The following is a 19,730-nucleotide window of genomic DNA, read 5'->3' as shown; positions in this document are numbered from 1 at the left end:
TTCCTGTTCGGAAGGAGCTTGTCATTCATGTATAATGAAATTGCATTCCCAGATCATGGAGATGATGTGCAAAAGTTTGGATTATGCAACAAACACATAGGGAACCGAGGCAAGTCTGAGGGGAGTGCCTGAAATTAGTAAGCCACTCCGCAATGGACAAACTGATGGTAAAGTTGAGACCAATGTAAGCATTGGAGACATCCATCTTCATCATCAACAACCTTGTGGAAAATGCCAATCTCAGGGTGAGAAAAAACTCCATGGTGAACTTAGGGAGTACAATGAAGTGGTTGAGGCAAGATTAATTGATGACCAGCTGCCAATCCGCAGTTTTCTGTGGAGAATGAAAAGTTGGGAATAAATATTCCCAAAAGGAAGGTGTACCAGTTCAATCACCCACTGCAAAAGCAGCTCTTGAAACAACCTCTGACAGATCACAGGATCTCGAGGAGAAGGGAAGGAAATGGAGCAAGTAGAAATGGGAGGTGGAGAAAGAAATGGATAATGAATCCTTCTGATAGAACCTGTATTACCCATTGATTGTTGACAAAGGGATATTAGCAAGGAAGATACTATAATAGCCGAGCTCCCATGGGACTCGAACCTACAGGGTAGTCACCGGTACTGTTGGCAATAGGGGTTGCATCATTGAAGAAATTGGCAAAAAGAAGAAGTACCCCAATGAGAAGGAACGGGTAAGAGTTGGAAGGATGAAGGATTGGAAATGGAAATAGGTGTCAAATCAGGCTCTGACTGAGACAAACAGGCAACAAAAGTCATAAGGAATGATTGCTGGCAGACCAATGTCACCCAAGGTTCGATAGTTTCTGGGACAGTATCAAAGACGTAACATTTCAGAAAAGGTGAAAGACGTAAATCACTGAGATAGGTTGTGGGTAAATTGACCCAAGCCGAAACTACATTCCACCCTATAAGGTCCCAACAACAAAGAAACCACATATGTAACTACAGAGCCGAAGAAGAAATGCAGGCTAAAGTGGAGAAGTGTTAGGGTTTCTGCAGAAAACCCCTCAGTATTTCTGTGGAGAACCTCTAATATATGTATGGAAGAAACATATCATAAGATGATGGTTAGGATAAGACCTAGGTAAGAATATTGGCCATGGATAAGGCTAACATTAGATTTCATATTGGTAATAATGAACCTAAAAACTGCTGAACTAAAAACAGATAGTCCTCACAATGGTAAGAAAGAGCAAACTGATCAGAAGTCCTCGGAAAGGGGAGGAGCATGCTGATTCCCTCATTTAATTGTGAGAGAAATTGATCCATATGTACTCGAATATTAGGGGAGGGAGGAAAAACCAAAAATGGTTGGGAAGCTTGTTCATGTGACATGGAAAGATGAAGGGAATAAGAGATAGGGGAAAGTGACAAAACATCACACACATCAGACACAAAATCCATAAAAACTGAATTAGACCTAGGTTATTTTTCAGACTGTAATTGGGAAAGAGCAGTAAACTCAGGAGACAGGAAAAGATGATCAAAGTCCTCATCATTCTGAACAAGATTAGCCATCTCAAGAGGAGCCTGGGTGATGTCAGGGGACCAAGGTTGACCCATTTCCTAAGGTATAAAAGCAGAAAGATCCCCCTTCGGGTCGCCCACACTTGAGGTGGTAACATGAACTTTGGAAGGTTCACAAAAGTCCATTGCAGCCAAACGAGAAGTGAAGGTTCGGTAGAGGAGTGTAGAGGGAGTAACATGAGCATATTGTGCTACTAATGGTTAAGAGATGACAAATGATGATTTACATGAGATACATGTTGGAATATAGTAATTCCAACAAGGGAATAGAATAGCTAATCTAGTGAATGGAGGTAAGTACCGTATCAGAATTAACCATAAGATTGTAAACAAAATAAAAGTACCTTCGTGTATTCTTCACAAAACTAATCAACACAGAAGTAAAGATACATGGGTATTAATTACATTAGATGAGCATGATTAAGTTCACAACATCCCATGTCTAATTTACTATGTAATATGTATGGGAAGATGGTTGCTGCTAAATAAATAACAATAAAATATCACAACAGAGAAGTAGCTTACGGAAGAAAACTAGTTCGTTCATGTGTTTGTAGCTAAGCACAAAGCTACACAATGGGTTATCTCTGCTCTGCCCATCACACGTATTGAAACCTGGTTTCTAGGATTGGAAGTCCGCAGACATACTGCAGTGCTAGTGAGGGGTGAAGAAAACTAATGGATGTTATAAGTCTGATTGTTTAAATAAAACATTCAATAATGGTGAACAGATGTTTAATAGTTTTCTCTGTAGTATGATGTTAAAATTAACTTTTTTATTTATATTAAACAATTAATAAATATGCTTGTTAACATTTACAGAAGAAATAATAACAAATCTTAAAACACCTCTCTCTTTCTATGCCTTGACAAAGGTTCATGTATTCAGTTAATAAATATGGATACAGTAATAAATGCACCAATTCATTATAGTACCAACCTTGGTCTGATAAATTACAGATATCCCACAAGGCATGCTCTCAACTGGAATTCCACAAGTTTCAGGTACAATATTTCTCAAGTATTAAATAAAAAATGTGTTAAAATTAATGACAATGGGAATATTATAGTCTAACCCTCTAAATTAGGTCTTTCAGATGGACCTTAATATTTTCCATTTTAAATAATTGCATTGTCTCTTCAAAACCTAGTTTGGACATATCTTCTTTATTGGCATGAATCATTATCCTACTAAGAGAAAAAGTTGTCTGATGATCAAGAAAACTGTGTTCCAGTCCCTAGACTATGTTTACATAGAAATAGTTATACATTTGTTGTGGATCATATTGATTTGATGGAATTTCAAACAAATTAACAGAGTATTGAACTGATTAAATATTTTTTATTTAGATAGCTTTCACTCTTTTATGTTAAATATTATAAATTAATATAAACTCTCATAAACAAAAAGATATATTTAATTGCAAAATAAAATTTTGTAAACCAGTGTTGCATCAAATATACCCAAAACAGGGAGGTCAGATGTCCAAATGATTTATTATGGAAGTGTGTGTGTGTGCATATATATTCAGTACCCCAAGAAAACTGAAGAAGCAAAACCCTTCTTGTTAAAACATTCTTCAAAACAAATGAGTATCTCTTTACATAATAGAAGAAAATTCAACAGAAATCTTTGCCAAAGACCTAGCTGTAAGTAAAGGGAATGTTACCTCCAAATGGTCAAATATACATTACCACAAAGTGATCTCAGTTAATGTGTAACTACTCACAAACAACTACTTACAAGAGATAACCAAACTAAAGGGTTGAAACATGCAGCAGACTTCAAACAATGAGAAAAAATGGAGGAAGATGCTCTGTAAAGATAAACCTAAATTCAAATCGATAGGCAGCAGTTCAAAATAGTTCAATGGCAGTGAAGAATATGGTATTACTGCCAATGTACAACACTTACAATGAACCATGCCAAGGGACCTACACAATCATGGGCTGCATCTCAACCAATGGTAATGCAGATCTACATAAATTGACTCCTGACAGTACAAGTAGATTCTTTTCATTCCCTCAAACAAAACAATGAACCCAAGCATACATATTAATATTATGTGGTGAAATAACACTGGGAAGCAGATGGGAGGATGATGGTTTGTCCTGCACAAAGTACCAATGAATATTATTAACAATGAGGTCTAATAGCTTAAATATGTGGAGTTATACAGGGCACTTAAAGCATTACTTACCAATCATCATTGAAAAACTTGTGGTAGCATTAAAACATGTTCAGTATAAAGAAGATACAAAATGCTAGTGCATTGTACAATTTACTCACTTTTATTTCATATTTTGTTACAATTACTCATTATTTCACTTCTGTATGTGTAACATGCATTCCATAATTATTTCCAATACTGTACATGTTGCATAACAATATGTTTTATAATTTCCAATAATTCAAACTTCAAGTCATTTCAATGAAATTTAATTATTTAAGTCATTGTCATAACCAATGGAGTCCTTTGTTTGGAATTTGTATTTATCAAAATATTATCAATATAGAATTATGAAAAATAGAAATGATTTAATCTTCCAACCTTTTATTATTTCATTTACAAGGCTTTCAGGAGTTGCATTAAACAAATATAATCAAAAAGCTTTAAGACAAACTTACCACTGACAACTGATCAGTCTGTTCAGTTGCTTCGTTTAACATTTTAATCTGTTCTAGTTGCTGCTGAAGAGATTTGGCTTGTTGGTGGTGTTGTTGAAAGTAGTAGTTTGTGTCAGTGAAGGGACTTTTATTCAAGGGGAGGCTAAACCCTAAACCAGGAGAATCAACAGGAGAAATACTGTGTGCCACAGGAGATGTTGGAGCACTACACGAATGGTCAGATGGCCCGCTGTTGTGATACAAGCCCATAGAAATCTACAAGATGATAGAGATATATCACACTTACTCTATCTACATGCAAAACAAATTATAGAAAATAATAATTATTATTATGTAACACCTAAAATGTAGTGAAAAGTTTATGTATCTACCAGCAGTTATTAATAATAACAAGCATTTGGTAAAGACATTTGTACTAATGAGCCAGAGGAGTGAACATGAGCTAAATCAGTAAATCCTATACTCAAGCATATAAGCTAAATGTAATTATATAAAAATCTTGCATATATTGTGAACCATGGTGTCTGTCCGAGTGTTTGTCTGTCTCCCATTTGAAAAGCTGCACAAGCAGGCAAAGCTCAACATTCGCTTTTGAGATGATAGGAGAACAGGCATGAATAAAGTTGATGCTAGATGTTATTTTACAAGCAGGATATTCTACACTAAATTGTTAGGAATTATTCAAACTATCATTCACTTTTTAAAATTTGACATAACTTAAAAAATGAAAATGGAGATTTACTGTATGTTATTGTTAAGCAGCTCTAAGCGTGACGGAAATGCTCAACAATTACTTTTCATGGTGGACAGTATAGGAAGCTCAGAGCTTTGACTGTGAGTGAAACCAAGAGTACAACACAATTAACCATTTTAAAGTCCATGGAATAATTTAAATTGATAGATTAACTTAAACTTTTCCCATCACTGGGGACAGGTACTCTTGCTTGTTCAATATAAAACAGGTATTAGAATAAAAATTTACTTCATTACAAAATACTGAAAACATTTTGCTTAAATTTAAACTCATCTTCCTACATAAATTTAGGTTGATTAACAAAACGTGATTAAATTAATTTTCATACAAAAAGACATTTCCTGAACAAAATATGCCTAAAACAACAAAAAATAAACATGAAATATAAAAACATTCTCACAAAATTTTAACAGGTTACCAACAATATTTTCATGGGAGTACAATACACAACAATTACACTTTTACAATCAATAAACAGGTTTATTTCAACAATAAATGTACAAAAAATATATACTGAAAATACAAACACACCTGGGACAAGGCTTCTGGTTTGTTTCCATAAATATTATGAGAAGAAGCTGAGTATGCCTGTTGTTCAAGGTAAACACCAAGTTCAGATTGTTGTGAGGAGTAATTATTTAAAGAGAGACCTTTAGTTTCTTTTGCCAGGCCCTAGAGAAATAAACTATTATGGAATATTTACTAAAGTTTACTAATGTACACATTATTTCACCTTTGATACAACATTTGTAATTCTAAAGCATAAACATATGTAGAAAAGAAACAGCAAATAGCAACACACACACACACATTTAAAGTTAGGAATATCGCTAATGCCAAATGAGCCGGAGTTCAGCATCAAAACCTATTTGCCATCTCGGCATGGGAGGTATTTAACTAATGAGCCACAAACATTATATTTTTAAAAGCAATGATCTAAAATGTTACATGGAGTAGAAGCTTTGACAAATCCTTTCAAAAAGAGATTAGTTGCAGTAAATATAGACAATGAGCACTATTCATTTATACAGCAGCACATTCATCAACATAAATAGATCTGCTTAACTGCTATAAGTAATCATAATGAACCTGTACAGTGAGTAGCAACCACAACATTTTCCTTCCTACGTTTCTTTATATGAATAGTCCCATCATTATCTTGTTCATTCACGTTTATCCCAAATCCATAAATTCCTTAATGTTCGAATAATTATATTTTTGGTGTTTCTCAATTATTTTTCAATTGCGCACAAACTGCACAGCTACTATAATATGAAGGAGTTATAACTGCAAGGTATCAGTTTCATATGCATATATGTTTATAAATAGACACACACTACATATTAAATTTGTAAGATACTGAAACTGTAATACTAATAACTTTCTTCACCTCTATTTGCTGTTTAGTGATACCATATCTAGCTCCTTGTTCACAAGAACCTTGTCCATCTGAAAACAGATCTTTAAAACGATACAAATACAATCCTAATTTAACCAATATTCATCTTCAACAGTACTAATGTTTCTTCTTAGTGGATTCTTTTGTGTTTCTTGTTTTCTTGTTTAGAACCTTTTTATTTTTCAACTTTATTGTTGTACTTTCAGTAGAGAGATGACCAACTCACTGCACTTCACACACTACCAGGAATTTTGATTTTTAGTCCTTTTATATGCCAGTAGCATCTTATTCAAAACATTTTAGAACCTAAAATTGGCACAACTGCTAAAAAAGGTTTGCCACCTCTGCTTCAGTGCCTTGAAAAAGTATTCACCCCCTACAAAGTTTCCACATTTTGTTGCTGCCTAATCTTGCAATAATGAAACTTTCAAATAGGACTTTATATTTAGAATCTACACTATCTACTCCAAACTGAGAAAGCTAAAAAAAGATGCTGATATTATGTAAGTAAGTAAGTTTCATCCTCAAAAAAAATTAGAATATTCTCAATTGCATAAGTATTCAACCCCTTTCTTTACAGCAACCCTAAATCAGTTCAGGTGCAAAAGATTAGTTTGATAGTCACAAAATTAGTGTAATGGTCTCTGTCTGTGTGTAATTAAAGTTGTTTAACTAGACTTCAAGGTAAATGCATCTGTGCAAGCCACAACTTACATAGTGATACGACAAACCAACCATCATGACCAAGGAGTTTTCCAAATAAGTCAGGGATAAAGTTGTAGAGAAGCACAGTTCATGAGAAGGTTACAAGAAGATTTCAAAGTCGCTGATTATCCCTTTGAGTACGGTAAAGTCCATCATTAAGAAGTGGAAGGTACTTCATACCACTCAGTCACTACCCAAACCAGGCTGCCCTTCCAAACTAAGCAGCCAGGCAAGCAGGAAACTGGTTAGGGATACCGCTGTGAAGCCAACAGTGACTTTGAAAGATTTGCAAAGTTCCATGTCTGAGATGGGAGTCAGTGTTCATACATTGACAATATCCCAGTTGCTACATAAAAGTTGGCCTGTATGGGTGAGTGACAAGAAAGAAGCCATTAGTGAAAAAAGAATCATCTTAAATCTCCTACAAATCTCCTGCGACAAAGCATGTAAATAATAAGGCAGATATGTGGCAGAAGGTTTTGTGGTCAGACGAGATAAAAATTTAGCCCAACATAGCACATCACCCAGTCACAACCATCTCAACTGTCAAGCATGGTGGTGGCAGCTTCATATTATGGGAATGCTTCTCATCAGCAAGGACTGGGAAGCTTGTTAACATTGAGGGGAAAATGGATGGTGCTTAAGTCAGCCAAGAATCTAAAACTGGGTTGAAATTTCACATTTCAGCAGGACAATGACCTAAAGCACAAGACCAAAGTCACACTAAATTGATTTCAAAGAATCCAATAGAAAATTTATTGTGAGATTTGAAGATTGCTGTCCAGTCAGAATTGGAGCAATTTGCCTTGAAGAATAGACAAAAATTACACCATCCCATTGTGCAAAGCTGGTAGAGACCTATCCAAAGAGACTCACAGCAGTAATTACTGCCAAAGATGCTTCCACCAAATACTTACTTAGGGGACTGAATAATTATGCAATCAGCAAGTTTCATGTATATATTTTTTTTGGAGGTTTTGCTGACATTCCACCTCCTTCACACATAGCAATGTTAAGTTTGATCATTAGAGGTTTGAATAAAAACAAGTTAATTAAGAAAAACTGTTTACATTATTTGTATTTCATCAAGGTGTGACATTGTTGATAGGCAGTGAATACGTTTGCAAGGCACTGTACGTTTCTGAGAAAAGTTCCAAAGATCCTGATTATTCTAATGCTTTCAATATGAGTTTCTCAAATGCCTTTCTTTTACTGTTTCTTTGGGTCCACTTTACCTTTCCCTGTATATTCCATTAATGTAGTGAGTTTGATTTTAAATACTTGTTCTTTTGTATCTTATTTTTGCTTGTTTAATGCACAGGTATGAAGAGTGAAAGGTTTTATTCATTTCTTCTCCTTTTCACTTCTCTGAAAAAAAAAAGCGAATGCTTTGTAATCCTTCTAAAATCTTAATTCTCATCCTTGGACACAGAGGATATATGATATTCTCAACATTCTGACTGTTCAACTTCTAAGATTTTATTTGCTCTCAAACATATTAAATCCAATATCAATATTTGTGCTAGCCTAAAAAGTTCTTTGTTTTTTTAGCCATGGCATAGAGGGTCATAGAATTTCTATGAGTTGTTTTTTTTCTCAAGTACAAACTTTTAGCTCTTAGTTCCATCTCTTGACTAATTTGGGATATAATTACAGCTGTGAGTACTAAAGATTCTCTCTTGTTTTTTAAATAAATAATTAGTGTCTTCAGTAAATAATTTATTACTTATTGGACAGCTCTTTCCTTTCAAGTTCAAACTTAACAGCATACCTGTCAACCCGATATTTTTCAAAGGTCAAACTCACTTTGTTGCATTAGTAACTAATTATATCCAAGTGCTTTTTATTTTGGCTTCAGCATCTGGTTTACATCAGTTTAACCTTTATACAAATGGTTATACAACTTACTTACATTAATAAGTTTGAGATCAACTGCTACGTCCCATTTGATGAAGAGTTTATACATCACTTGGAATTTTTCCATAGGAATGATTTTCTGTCATCTTTCCACATTAGTTTAAGCTGCTTTTATGTTGCATTTATTCATTTATAAGTAGTAGTTTGTGGTATATTTGACATGAAATGCAAACTGCTTTCATGTCTTGCTATCTCCTTCATCATATCAAATGCGTGATAGGAATTTAGGTTTAATATTTTTCAATCTACGAAAAGAAATTTATGGGGCCTGAAAGACAACTCAGGGTGTTCAGAAACTTTTGTTTCTCTTTACCCTGTGCAAGATAAAATGTTAATGCCACATAGATTTGGATTGGAACTAGCCTCTGGGTTAGCATTAAGTAGCATGTTGTTTAAGGTGAGTGAAGATGTGACAGATGCCAACACAAGCCAGGAGTCTATCTCGTTGGTGGCTGCAATTTGCTTTTCTGTGACAAAAATACCATATGCCATTATTTAGACAAATCCCAACAATCTTGTGTTCTATAATTTACACTGCATTTTTACTTATTTGTTTTGAAATCCAGTTGTCACCTTTACAGTGCTTAATAAAAAGTCTGTCTTTACTGCTGTTAAGCTTTTTCATTAATCTTCTAACACTTTTCTCACCTTTGGCCCAGAATTGCTTCTTCAAGAAATATTTCTTTCCAATCATTATAGTTATTGGTACTGAGACTATTTCAAATACCAAGTACAAAAATGCTTTTCACTGCTCCCCATTTAGAATGATATGTCCATGTTTAACTTTAATCTTGGAGGATTCAGTGCACTATTGATTTTGATAATCATGGACTGTATGGACAGGTTTTGGTCTGCTCTGGCTTTTCTACTTTTTAATTCTCTATAATTTGTCATTTAACATGATATGAGTGGTCTAAAAACCTTTTGTGTTACTTAAGAAAATAAGTACAAATACACATAAAATTATTCTTGCCTAGCTAAGCTCAACTGCAAAATAATATTATGGGAGCTATTCATACATGAATTCAAGTAAACATGAAAGTTAAGATGGAAATTAAATGTTCAATATCCATGCATAGTAGACTAATATAGGATTAGATTCATCAGTAAATCACACACTAAAGAATTTATCTCATTATAAAAGTAGCCTAAAAGCTGTAGTAGTTTTCAAATTACATGTGAGCATCTGAAAAGATAGAAGAAATTTGAAATGCTAATAAACCAAACTTATGCATCTAAATTTATTATGTTTGTAACTAACTTGTTAACTTACCTAATCCACTTGCTGGTGGCAGGAAACTATGTTTTAATACTTTTGTTCTACTACAAAATTAAATATTGACTCTACAGCTATATAATACACAATGTTACTTTAAGATATAAATACAACCACAGCTTTTAGTAAAAAAATATGGTTATAATGAATAATAGGTAAACATCATTTATAAAAACATACAAACCATTACTTCAAATTTTTCAAGTGTTAAATACAGAACAAAATAAACGTATTCTATATAATTCTACAAAACTTTTGAACACTTTCTTACAACACAATCTCTGGATTAGTAGAAATAAGAATAGAGACTAGAGCAGTGGAAGTAAAGAAAGCCCAGGATAGCTGTGCTATTTGACTAGCAGGTGCTGCTGACTGGTGTTAGGTCAGCATGCTTTGATATCTATTACATTCCAGCTTAAGTTGTTTTTCATTAACACGTAATTCACATAATAGCAGCAGAGAGGATCAGAGTGTGAGTTCTATACAACTCAAATACATGTTACTTTCATACCAGTCAAGTTCCTTCATTACTTATAAAAAATAAAAAAACAACTTTTGTTCCTACATATTTCCTTCTTAAAGGTAACTATAAAAGAGTATTTATGATAACATACTGACAAATTAGGAACTGTATGAATCAAAGCTTTAATTTGTTTATTATAAAAAAAATTAAAATAAATCATTTTTAAGATAAATATTTTCTTCTAACTTGTGGTTTAACTGCCTCATACACACACAGCACTCAAAAATCCTAGTCTTGTTTAAATCCACCAAACCCGCTACATAAAACAAAAGCTAATTAATATTTAAAAAAATGTTTAATACAAGTTTTTTAAGTGTAAGGCTGTACAGTGAGGTCTATACTGTTCCCACTACAGGGATCAAGCTTGTTGTAGAGCCACTAGGAAATATATTTTAATAATTCTCTTCTAATGCAAAGCCATACAATGCACTATCTGAATTCTGTCCACCATGAGGGATCAAACCCTAGATTTGAATGTTGTAAGTCTATAATCTTACCACTGACCCACCAGGAGATTCTTAGAAATGAAAATATTAAATTGAATATTATATATTACTTTTCACTTCAAATACAAGGCCTTTTTTTAAAAAAAATTGCTGTCATAACAACAGATATTTCAGAAAAATTTCAGAACCTTGCAGAAGATACTTTATGAATTAACATAAATGACTGTAATACAGAAAATATGAGAATTTATACTAGAGGAAATTAATTCTACTTGACAAAAACATAAAACATATTTATGAGAAGTTAAAATTGGAATTAAACAAAAAAGTTTATAATTCTTAAGACATAAATAATTTTGTTATGAATTCTTTAATTGATTTCATTCATAAAAAAAGCTGTGGGTTTAAGGTACTAATAAGTGCAATCTAACAACCTATCTAAAAATTGTTTAAATATGTTCTTACTTATCAACTAATCACATAGGAAATTACTGGATGAAGTTTGTACCTTTTCATAGTCACATGTATTTGAATTTAACAAATGTATATCACAGTTTAAGAATGATAACATAGTATCATTCTAATCACAAACCTCTTCTCTTCTCTGCTCCTAAAAACAACTCTATGTATGCATCTTTCTACCATTCTACTTCTATACCAAACCCAGAAATATACTTTCACGATTATAGCAAAATAATATTGCTAAAACAACACAAAGAATACATAGCAGTATTAAATACCAGCAAATCTAAACATGTTCTAAAACCATAATAGAACAGAAATGTACAAAGTTCAAAGGTCTACGCAAGCATACACATGTGTATATACATGCACAAAAACAAATACAAACACAGGCAGAGTTGGATTTTCAAACAATCTTTCCACTCAGAGGTATGTACATAATCACAGAAAATCAAGTAAATGCTATTAAAATCAGTCATGTACTTTGGATTAATATCCTAACCTGTATACACAGCAGTCCTGAAATAATGCCTGAAATCAGATATTGGGTATTCATATGTGGTATTGTATTCAAATGCACTCGAATACAGCTTTGGGAGTATTCGTACTTGTAATCAAATATTTTTTGTAGGGAAAATTAAAGTATTCATATTGGAATTCAAATTCAGTGACAGTATTCGTATTTACTGAATGATTTAGTGAATACTTTATATTGTAAATGTCAACATTTGTACTCAAATTTTTAGACTGTCATTATTACATTCACAGCACGTTAATTTCTCTTTCAGTACAAACTTCATTCCCATGGGAACAAATTTTGTATGGAAAGAGAAATTAACATAAAACAATGTAGTATAATATGTCATTTGATAGATGAAAACCTTGGCTCTCTATTGGTTATAAATAATATAGTATTGAATGTCAGAGAGATCTATTGAGAAATCCGGTAAGAGAGAATGTGACAAGTGGGTGTGGCAAAAGGGGGTCTGATTTTCTATTTAATGGCTATGTAATCAAACAAAAATTGAAGGCTATGAAAATTATACTTCCCTCAGCATTGACAATATTATAATGAGTACTTAAAGTTACATTTCATACTTCTTGGAGGGAATGGTAAATAAATTAAAAAAAAGAAGGGATGCTTCTGGATTTTTTTAAATATTACCTTATAAAATTAAGAACTTAAAACTTATATACTATTAAAATATGAATTATTAGCTATGATTTTATGCTATACTAATGGTATAACATGAACAAAAAGTAGTTTAATTAAATTTTCAATGTAACTTACTAGAAAACATTTTGACATGCACAATAAAGGAAGACCATGACGAGAGAGAGTTAAGTCAGGTCAATACTCTCCAACCACCTTAAAATTATTGTATTAAATAGTTATTAATCCAGTCAAGTAACTTTAGAGAATTTGATATGGCTACAAAACTGCCCTTAGTGGTACGTGAACACTTCATATTTCTTACTGCTAGATCTGGTCACATCAAGGCAGAGTGTAAGTATTATGAGCAGACTATTCCTACTTTAAAAAAACTGCTTCTAACCTACTGATGCATCTGAAGGTAAGCCTTTTTATTATTTTTCTTAATATGAACTATATTCCATGTAAATTATACAGATAAACTAAATTTCTAATGCATGCTAAACTATATTTCTTATTATTTTATTTTGTATTATAAGTTTTGATTTTTTTTATTATAAACTATAATCTATATTATATAACTGTTATATTTATTTATTATGATCTTTTTTATTATTATAAACTATATTCTATAACTAAACTAAATGTCTCGTGTTTTGAACTATATTCATCATTTTTATTTACTATTATATGTTTTTTTATCATTTTATTATAAAATATATTCTATATTATATATAACTGAGATATGTTTTTTTATTTCTAGCATAATCATGAGGCATAGCTACAGAAGTCTACATCTGGCTCTGGTACTGCCATCCAGGTGCAGCAGCCTACAATAGCAGTGTATGGTTCAGAATACACTAAATATAACTCTATTGACACCCTCATCAGAAGCACATCATTAACAAACTCATCAATTTTATTGCTGTTAAACTGCAACCCTTCTTAGTGGTGAAGTCAAAAGATTTTCAAGATCTAATGACAGTCATGGATTTTCGGTATATTCTTCCCAGTCACAAGCATCTGTCCACAATGTTCATTGAGAGCAAGTCTGATGAAGTCCAACAAACAATCATCTCTCTACTGTATCCAACATCAATGTCATTGTGGATATCTGTTGTAGCAGACAAATGTGCAGCTTTCTTGGAGTCACTGGTCATTTTATACTTGATTGGAAAATGTAAACAGTCATGCTGGCATGTCGGCATTTCAAGGGGCATCACACACCTAAATAACATTGGTGCTCAATATGATGAAATAATAAATCTCTAATATCAACAACAAGGTATCACGTGTGACATCTGATAACACATCCAACATGATCATAGATTTCTGCTTGCCTGTATTTGAATCAAGAGTACTACCTAGTGTGAGAGATGGTGATAACTCATCTGCAGATAGTGACTCAGAAACCTAGTATGAGAGATGGTGATAGCTCATCTACAGATAGTGACTCAGAAACCTAGTATGAGAGATGGTGATAGCTCATCTACAGATAGTGACTCAGAAATCTAGTATGAGATATGGTGATAGCTCATCTAAAGATAGTGACTCAGAAACCTAGTATGAAAGATGGTGATAGCTCATCTACAGATAGTGACTCAAAAACCTAGTATGAGATATGGTGATAGCTCATCTAAAGATAGTGACTCAGAATATGAACTTTTGGTTGAATCTAAATTAGCAGACAATTTATCTGAATTTATTCTTGAACATAAACCCTGCTTTTCCCACATGCTACAGATTGTGGTCAGGGATTGCATGAAAAAAGATGGACTACTGATGAAAGTAATTTCCAAAGTATTAGCCATTGTGTACTACATTTGAAAATCAGTGCAAGTAACTAATGTACTTGAGGGAGAGGCCAGAGTTTAGTCAGTAACACCAATATGATGGAACTCGGAAATTAAGAGGATGAAGTCTTTATTAACAATTCCCCAGGAGAAGTTGAATAATCTAGATACTAGTACATCGAAACTTACTTTTCATGATCGAACTGTGGTTGCAGATTTGGTGACAATACTGACACCTTTTGAAGAAGCAACAGATTTTATCCAGGGTCAGAAATTGTTGCCTCCAGTTATGTATTCCTATGTGTTTATGGGCTGATGAATGAGGTTGACAACATGCAGTCTAGATATAATTTCAATCTTGTCTCTGCACTGAACAAATCTGTTCATACCCAGATGACTCAGTATGAGCAACGAAATATCTTCTACTTGGCTGCAGCATTGGGTCCCAAATTTAAATTTGATTGGTGTTTCACTAGACCTATAGTCTACAAATCCAATTGAATGCTCCTGCAGCAAAATGTCAAGAAAATTTCCTCAACAAATAATCCTACAGCCATGGAACTAAAAGAAGATTGTAAATCCCCCCTTCTTGCAAAAGAAATAAGCTTTTTGGTTTCTTTGCTGCCTCCAAGAAATTAGCCACGTCATCTTCAGAAAATACAAAAATACCTCAATGGTCCATGCATTTCTGAAGAAAGCAACCCTCTAAATTATTGGAAGATCCATGAAAAACTCTTTTCTACCTCATCTCTACTAGCCAAACACTATCTGAGTGTTCTAGCATCCTCTGCCCCTACTGAATGTTTGTTTAGCATCATAGGCAAAACCCTCAGACCTGATCACTGCCACCTCACTGACATGATATTTGAGAAACTGATGTTCATAAAGAACAATGGACAGTTATAATATAATGTTTTTTGTTCTAAAATTTGTTATTGCATTTTGAAAAATGAAAGTATTGAAATGTTATTATTTGTTCAGATTTTGTTTCAGTTTCCAAAACATTTGTTTCACAAAATAAAGTATTGAAATCTTATCATCTGCTATTTTATCATTATTGCACATTACTTGACAAAGTATTCATGAATACATTAGTATGTATTCATATTCGAATACTTAGCATTTTTCCTGTATTTGTTTTCATATTCATATTCATAAAAATATGAATTATTCGCATTCAATTACCGATCTCCAGTATTCACCCTATCTCTCCCTAAAATGATCAAATTATAAAAAAAACAAGCTATTAGATGTGTAACAATGTATATTAAAATTTCATAATGGCAACAAAACTAAAGGAAAATACTATCATGAGGAACAACATACCTGCAGTTAAACTTGGTTTGTTACATATTTAAACTGGTGCATCACTTTCAAGAAAATATAAATTGTTTATAAATATGCAAGAGGGCTACATGTTGCTGAAAACAACTACACTACTTTACAATGTAAAAATTGTTTGCTACACAAGAAGCATTATATTAAAAATACAAAAACAGCAAAGATGCCAAAATACTGATCTTAAGGCTAAAGCATTGTATTTATATTATACACTAATATTAACTGGTTGCACTATGTGTTTTAGAAAAAATACAAATTACTCATGTGTGAGTAGTTTTAAAAAGCTTGACTGACCAATCATGCTTCAAAAATAATAATGACAGAATCATGAATTCAAGTGGAAACTTTCACGTAATGATTTGTAGGGGAATATTCTTTCCTTAAATGTATGTGGCCTTTGATATAGCTTAAGCATGTTATTATTATTCAAATGCAACTTCTTAATACTCCTTATTATTAAACTTATATTAATATAGACTGCAAACGTCTAGTCATTAAATCATTAATTATACAAGACCCATTTTTAAAGGATATGTTTTTACATTTACAGAACATCTTAAGCATTTCTTCTATCTCCATTAGTGTCTTTGGACAGTAAAGAACAGTTTAAAGCTTGATTCATACGTGTACTGCAGTTGATATTAAACATCAAAGTTCAGCTTTTTCTTAACTTGAAACTTAAATAACAATATTTAGCAATTAGATAGAGTTTCTGCTACCTCTGTGCATTACACAGTATCTTAACATCTGGGAAACTGTTTATATACCAGTCAAGTGTGGATGATGTGATGAGAACCAATAGTTAAGGGGACCCTAAAACTCTAGATTTTCAACAATAAAAATTTGTATTACGTGAAATTGATAAAATTAAGCAGTAATTGCTTCACTCTCCAGAATTGTACAACATAGAGCAATCTGCAAAGAAAACTGTTGGTGCATTGGTTATTTACATAAATAAATTAGCTCAAGAGTTTATGAATACTGCTTATATAAATCTTCATTAATTTATAAATATGGTGCTTTATAATTTTAGGACATATAGTCTTTAATTACATGTATGTAAGTGCTTTATTTTTTTCCATACTTTTTTGCTATCTTAAGTTTAATATTGGCTCAAAAGTGTAAGAAATATACAAAACATTTACTACTGTCAAAGAAAATGACCATCCTTGTACCAGCAAATAACAAGATGCTTGTGAAAATAGTTTAACCTTATCAAACTTTTTTTAATTACAAAACCCATATTCAACAATTTCTAATTAATAAAACAAAACTATATCTTTAGATAACACAACACATATTCATAAAGTAAACAACTACATATGTGTTGAATGTACATACAAGTAACTCAGTATACAATCAATATAAGGAGACCTTTTCTTTGTTCTTTTTACATGATCACTAACAATGTTATCATTCCTAAATGGCATTGACAAGAAAGATAAAAGCATGACACTGAAAAAAAAAACATTCATTCATTTTCATGCATTTAGAGGCACATGGCAATACTATCATGCAAGTTTTAACAAGACGGCATGAAACCTATTTTATTAGATTCAGCAACCAATATCTTTAAAATATAACAACTACGAAACCATAAACAGCACATTATTTTTTAAAACTCTTACATAAGAAAGATGCAAACTTCTTTACTTTTTCTTTTATAAGAAGATCAAAACATCTTCAAAGATTTAATTATGTAGATTTATTATCAACTACAGGTACTACTAGGATCCTGGTGGTTACCCTACCTCCACTGTCATTTGAACCTGGTCAAGTCTTGTAGGTCGATTATAACCTACTTGTTGTTTCAATGTATGAGAAACGTGCTGATGTCCTCGACTTCTAGAACTACCACCACCAATCACCAATATATTTTGATTATGATGATGACGATGTCGTGATGAGGGTGAAGGAGATGGACCAGGACTAGAATGACGGCTTCCCCCTCGATCTCCGCTGTGTCCAACAACAGGAGTTAGAGGGGTTAGACCCACTTCACTCAATCCAGTTTCTATTGATGAAATACATACATACACGTAAATTTATACACAAGAAACATAAAACTTACCTCTTAACTGTAGTAAAACCTAATAAATTTTAAAGATTAAAAAATAGGGAATCTGCAATGACAACAGAAAAGCTTAATATAATCCTTCAGCACACATACATACAGTCAAGGGAGTCAGAAAACACATTAACTTTCACAACTTTTATGCATTCCTGTTAAAATAAATACACATATGAGAAAAGCCTTAACCGAGAACAGAAAATTCTTGGCTAAATTTTTCTAAGTAATAAGTAAATTACATACTGTTTATATTCATAACTTGCTAGTTATATTACAGCCATTTATTTTACATAATCTTGAAAAGTACATGATATTTTCTGTACCATCTTTTCAGGGATCTTTGAGCACCTAAGAAATAGATGGTAATTACTTAATGTTACTTTCCACATATTAAGGATAATTTGAGCAGGCAATAAAAGAAACACTATGTGTATTATGCAATCTACGCTCATGCTATTGGTTATGCAATCTAGTAAACGTACACATACCAATAGCATGAGTGTGTTGCTGAGTTGGAGACAAGGTTGAGGAGAGGTTCCCAGACATAGTTTGTGGTGAGCTTCTTGAGTTGTAGGGAGAGGTGATTAGTGTTCCTGTATGATCCTCAATGTCAATTGGTGTGGCAAGGGGAGAAGGAAACTGTAGGTTGGTTAAATCTGGCAGAGAACCAGTGTTACTGGACATAGCAATATGCATCAAGCTGCTTTCATCAACCAAGGGATATATACTAAATCAAAACAAACAGACAAAAATAACAAGTTTATTACAATGGAGTTAGCTCTTATGTTCATTCCAAGGCACAATAAAGCCACAACACTTACATACAGCTACAAAACAAAATATACTAAATATATCAAAAAGTAAAAATTTATTTAATATACATTTGGCTTTCAATTTTCTTTATTAATTTTGTCATCTGTATCAAGAAGCACTAGAAAAAGGTTTTTTGATAGTTTTAACAAGTCAAAAAGACCAACCGTGTAATTTTTTGGTACAAACTAGGTTACACCTGGGATTTGAAAATTTTGAAAAGATGGAATAAAATATAGGGATCTGTAAGGTTTGATCTCAGAACTCATTTGCTGAGGCTTTTGTTCTAGTGGTTTTCTATCTTCTCAAGGTTAACCACTATCACCATTCTAATCATGGCTGTCCTCATCTTCAGAAGATTCAGTGAACATACACAGCCTGTAAGAAGACATTGCATTTGTACAAAATCTTATGTAAATTACTCATTTATAAATGCCATACACATTTCTCGCACATAATTACATTTGATGTATGGATTTTTTGTGACAGTCTGGTGTTCAGTAACTATTGTAATGTGTACTGGTTCACAGAAAACCATGCTGCAGTTCAAGACTATTACATTATGAGGCTTGCTCTTAGTGCCTGTTACACAACTCGTAGCTTGTGCAGGTTACTTCACTGCCTGGCCATGAGCTTGAGATGAAATTCATCTCAAACTCTTGAGATGAAATATTTGTCATTGTAATGTCCTTTAACATCACATAACATTTTCTAAATCTTAAATATCTGTTTGTGACCATCAACCTGTTCTTTCATCTTTATAAAGTCTTCAGGCTGCTATGACTTGCTTGGGTTCGTAGTGAAAATTAATAGTTTAATTTTTCAAAAATTTAAATATACACCTGGAAAAAAGTTAAGCACCCCCGTGTTTTTTTCAAGTGATTCAGATTCGACGTTCTT

The 19,730-nt window shown here is 32.8% G+C and overlaps 1 protein-coding gene across 2 annotated transcripts in view; it reads right to left on the bottom strand.

Moving 5' to 3' along the window:
• LOC106459561 (CREB-regulated transcription coactivator 3-like) overlaps positions 1-19,730 on the bottom strand; it is a 57,235-nt gene that overhangs the window by 10,410 nt on the left and 27,095 nt on the right. Inside the window, exons 8-11 of one of the 2 annotated variants that reach the window (XM_013919187.2) lie at positions 18,509-18,747; positions 17,701-17,963; positions 5,466-5,606; positions 4,181-4,435 (exon numbers count right to left, since the gene is read on the bottom strand). In XM_013919187.2, the coding sequence (XP_013774641.2) occupies positions 4,181-4,435; positions 5,466-5,606; positions 17,701-17,963; positions 18,509-18,747 (898 nt within the window). The remainder of the gene's footprint in view (positions 1-4,180; positions 4,436-5,465; positions 5,607-17,700; positions 17,964-18,508; positions 18,748-19,730) is intronic. The other variant, XM_022386067.1, reaches the window with a different exon arrangement.

This window comes from Limulus polyphemus, unplaced genomic scaffold (genome assembly GCF_000517525.1).
Source record: "Limulus polyphemus unplaced genomic scaffold, Limulus_polyphemus-2.1.2 Scaffold628, whole genome shotgun sequence".
NCBI lineage: Eukaryota > Metazoa > Arthropoda > Merostomata > Xiphosura > Limulidae > Limulus > Limulus polyphemus.
Note: the sequence above shows the minus strand (reverse complement) of the source record. Positions and strands in the feature narration are given on the sequence as shown.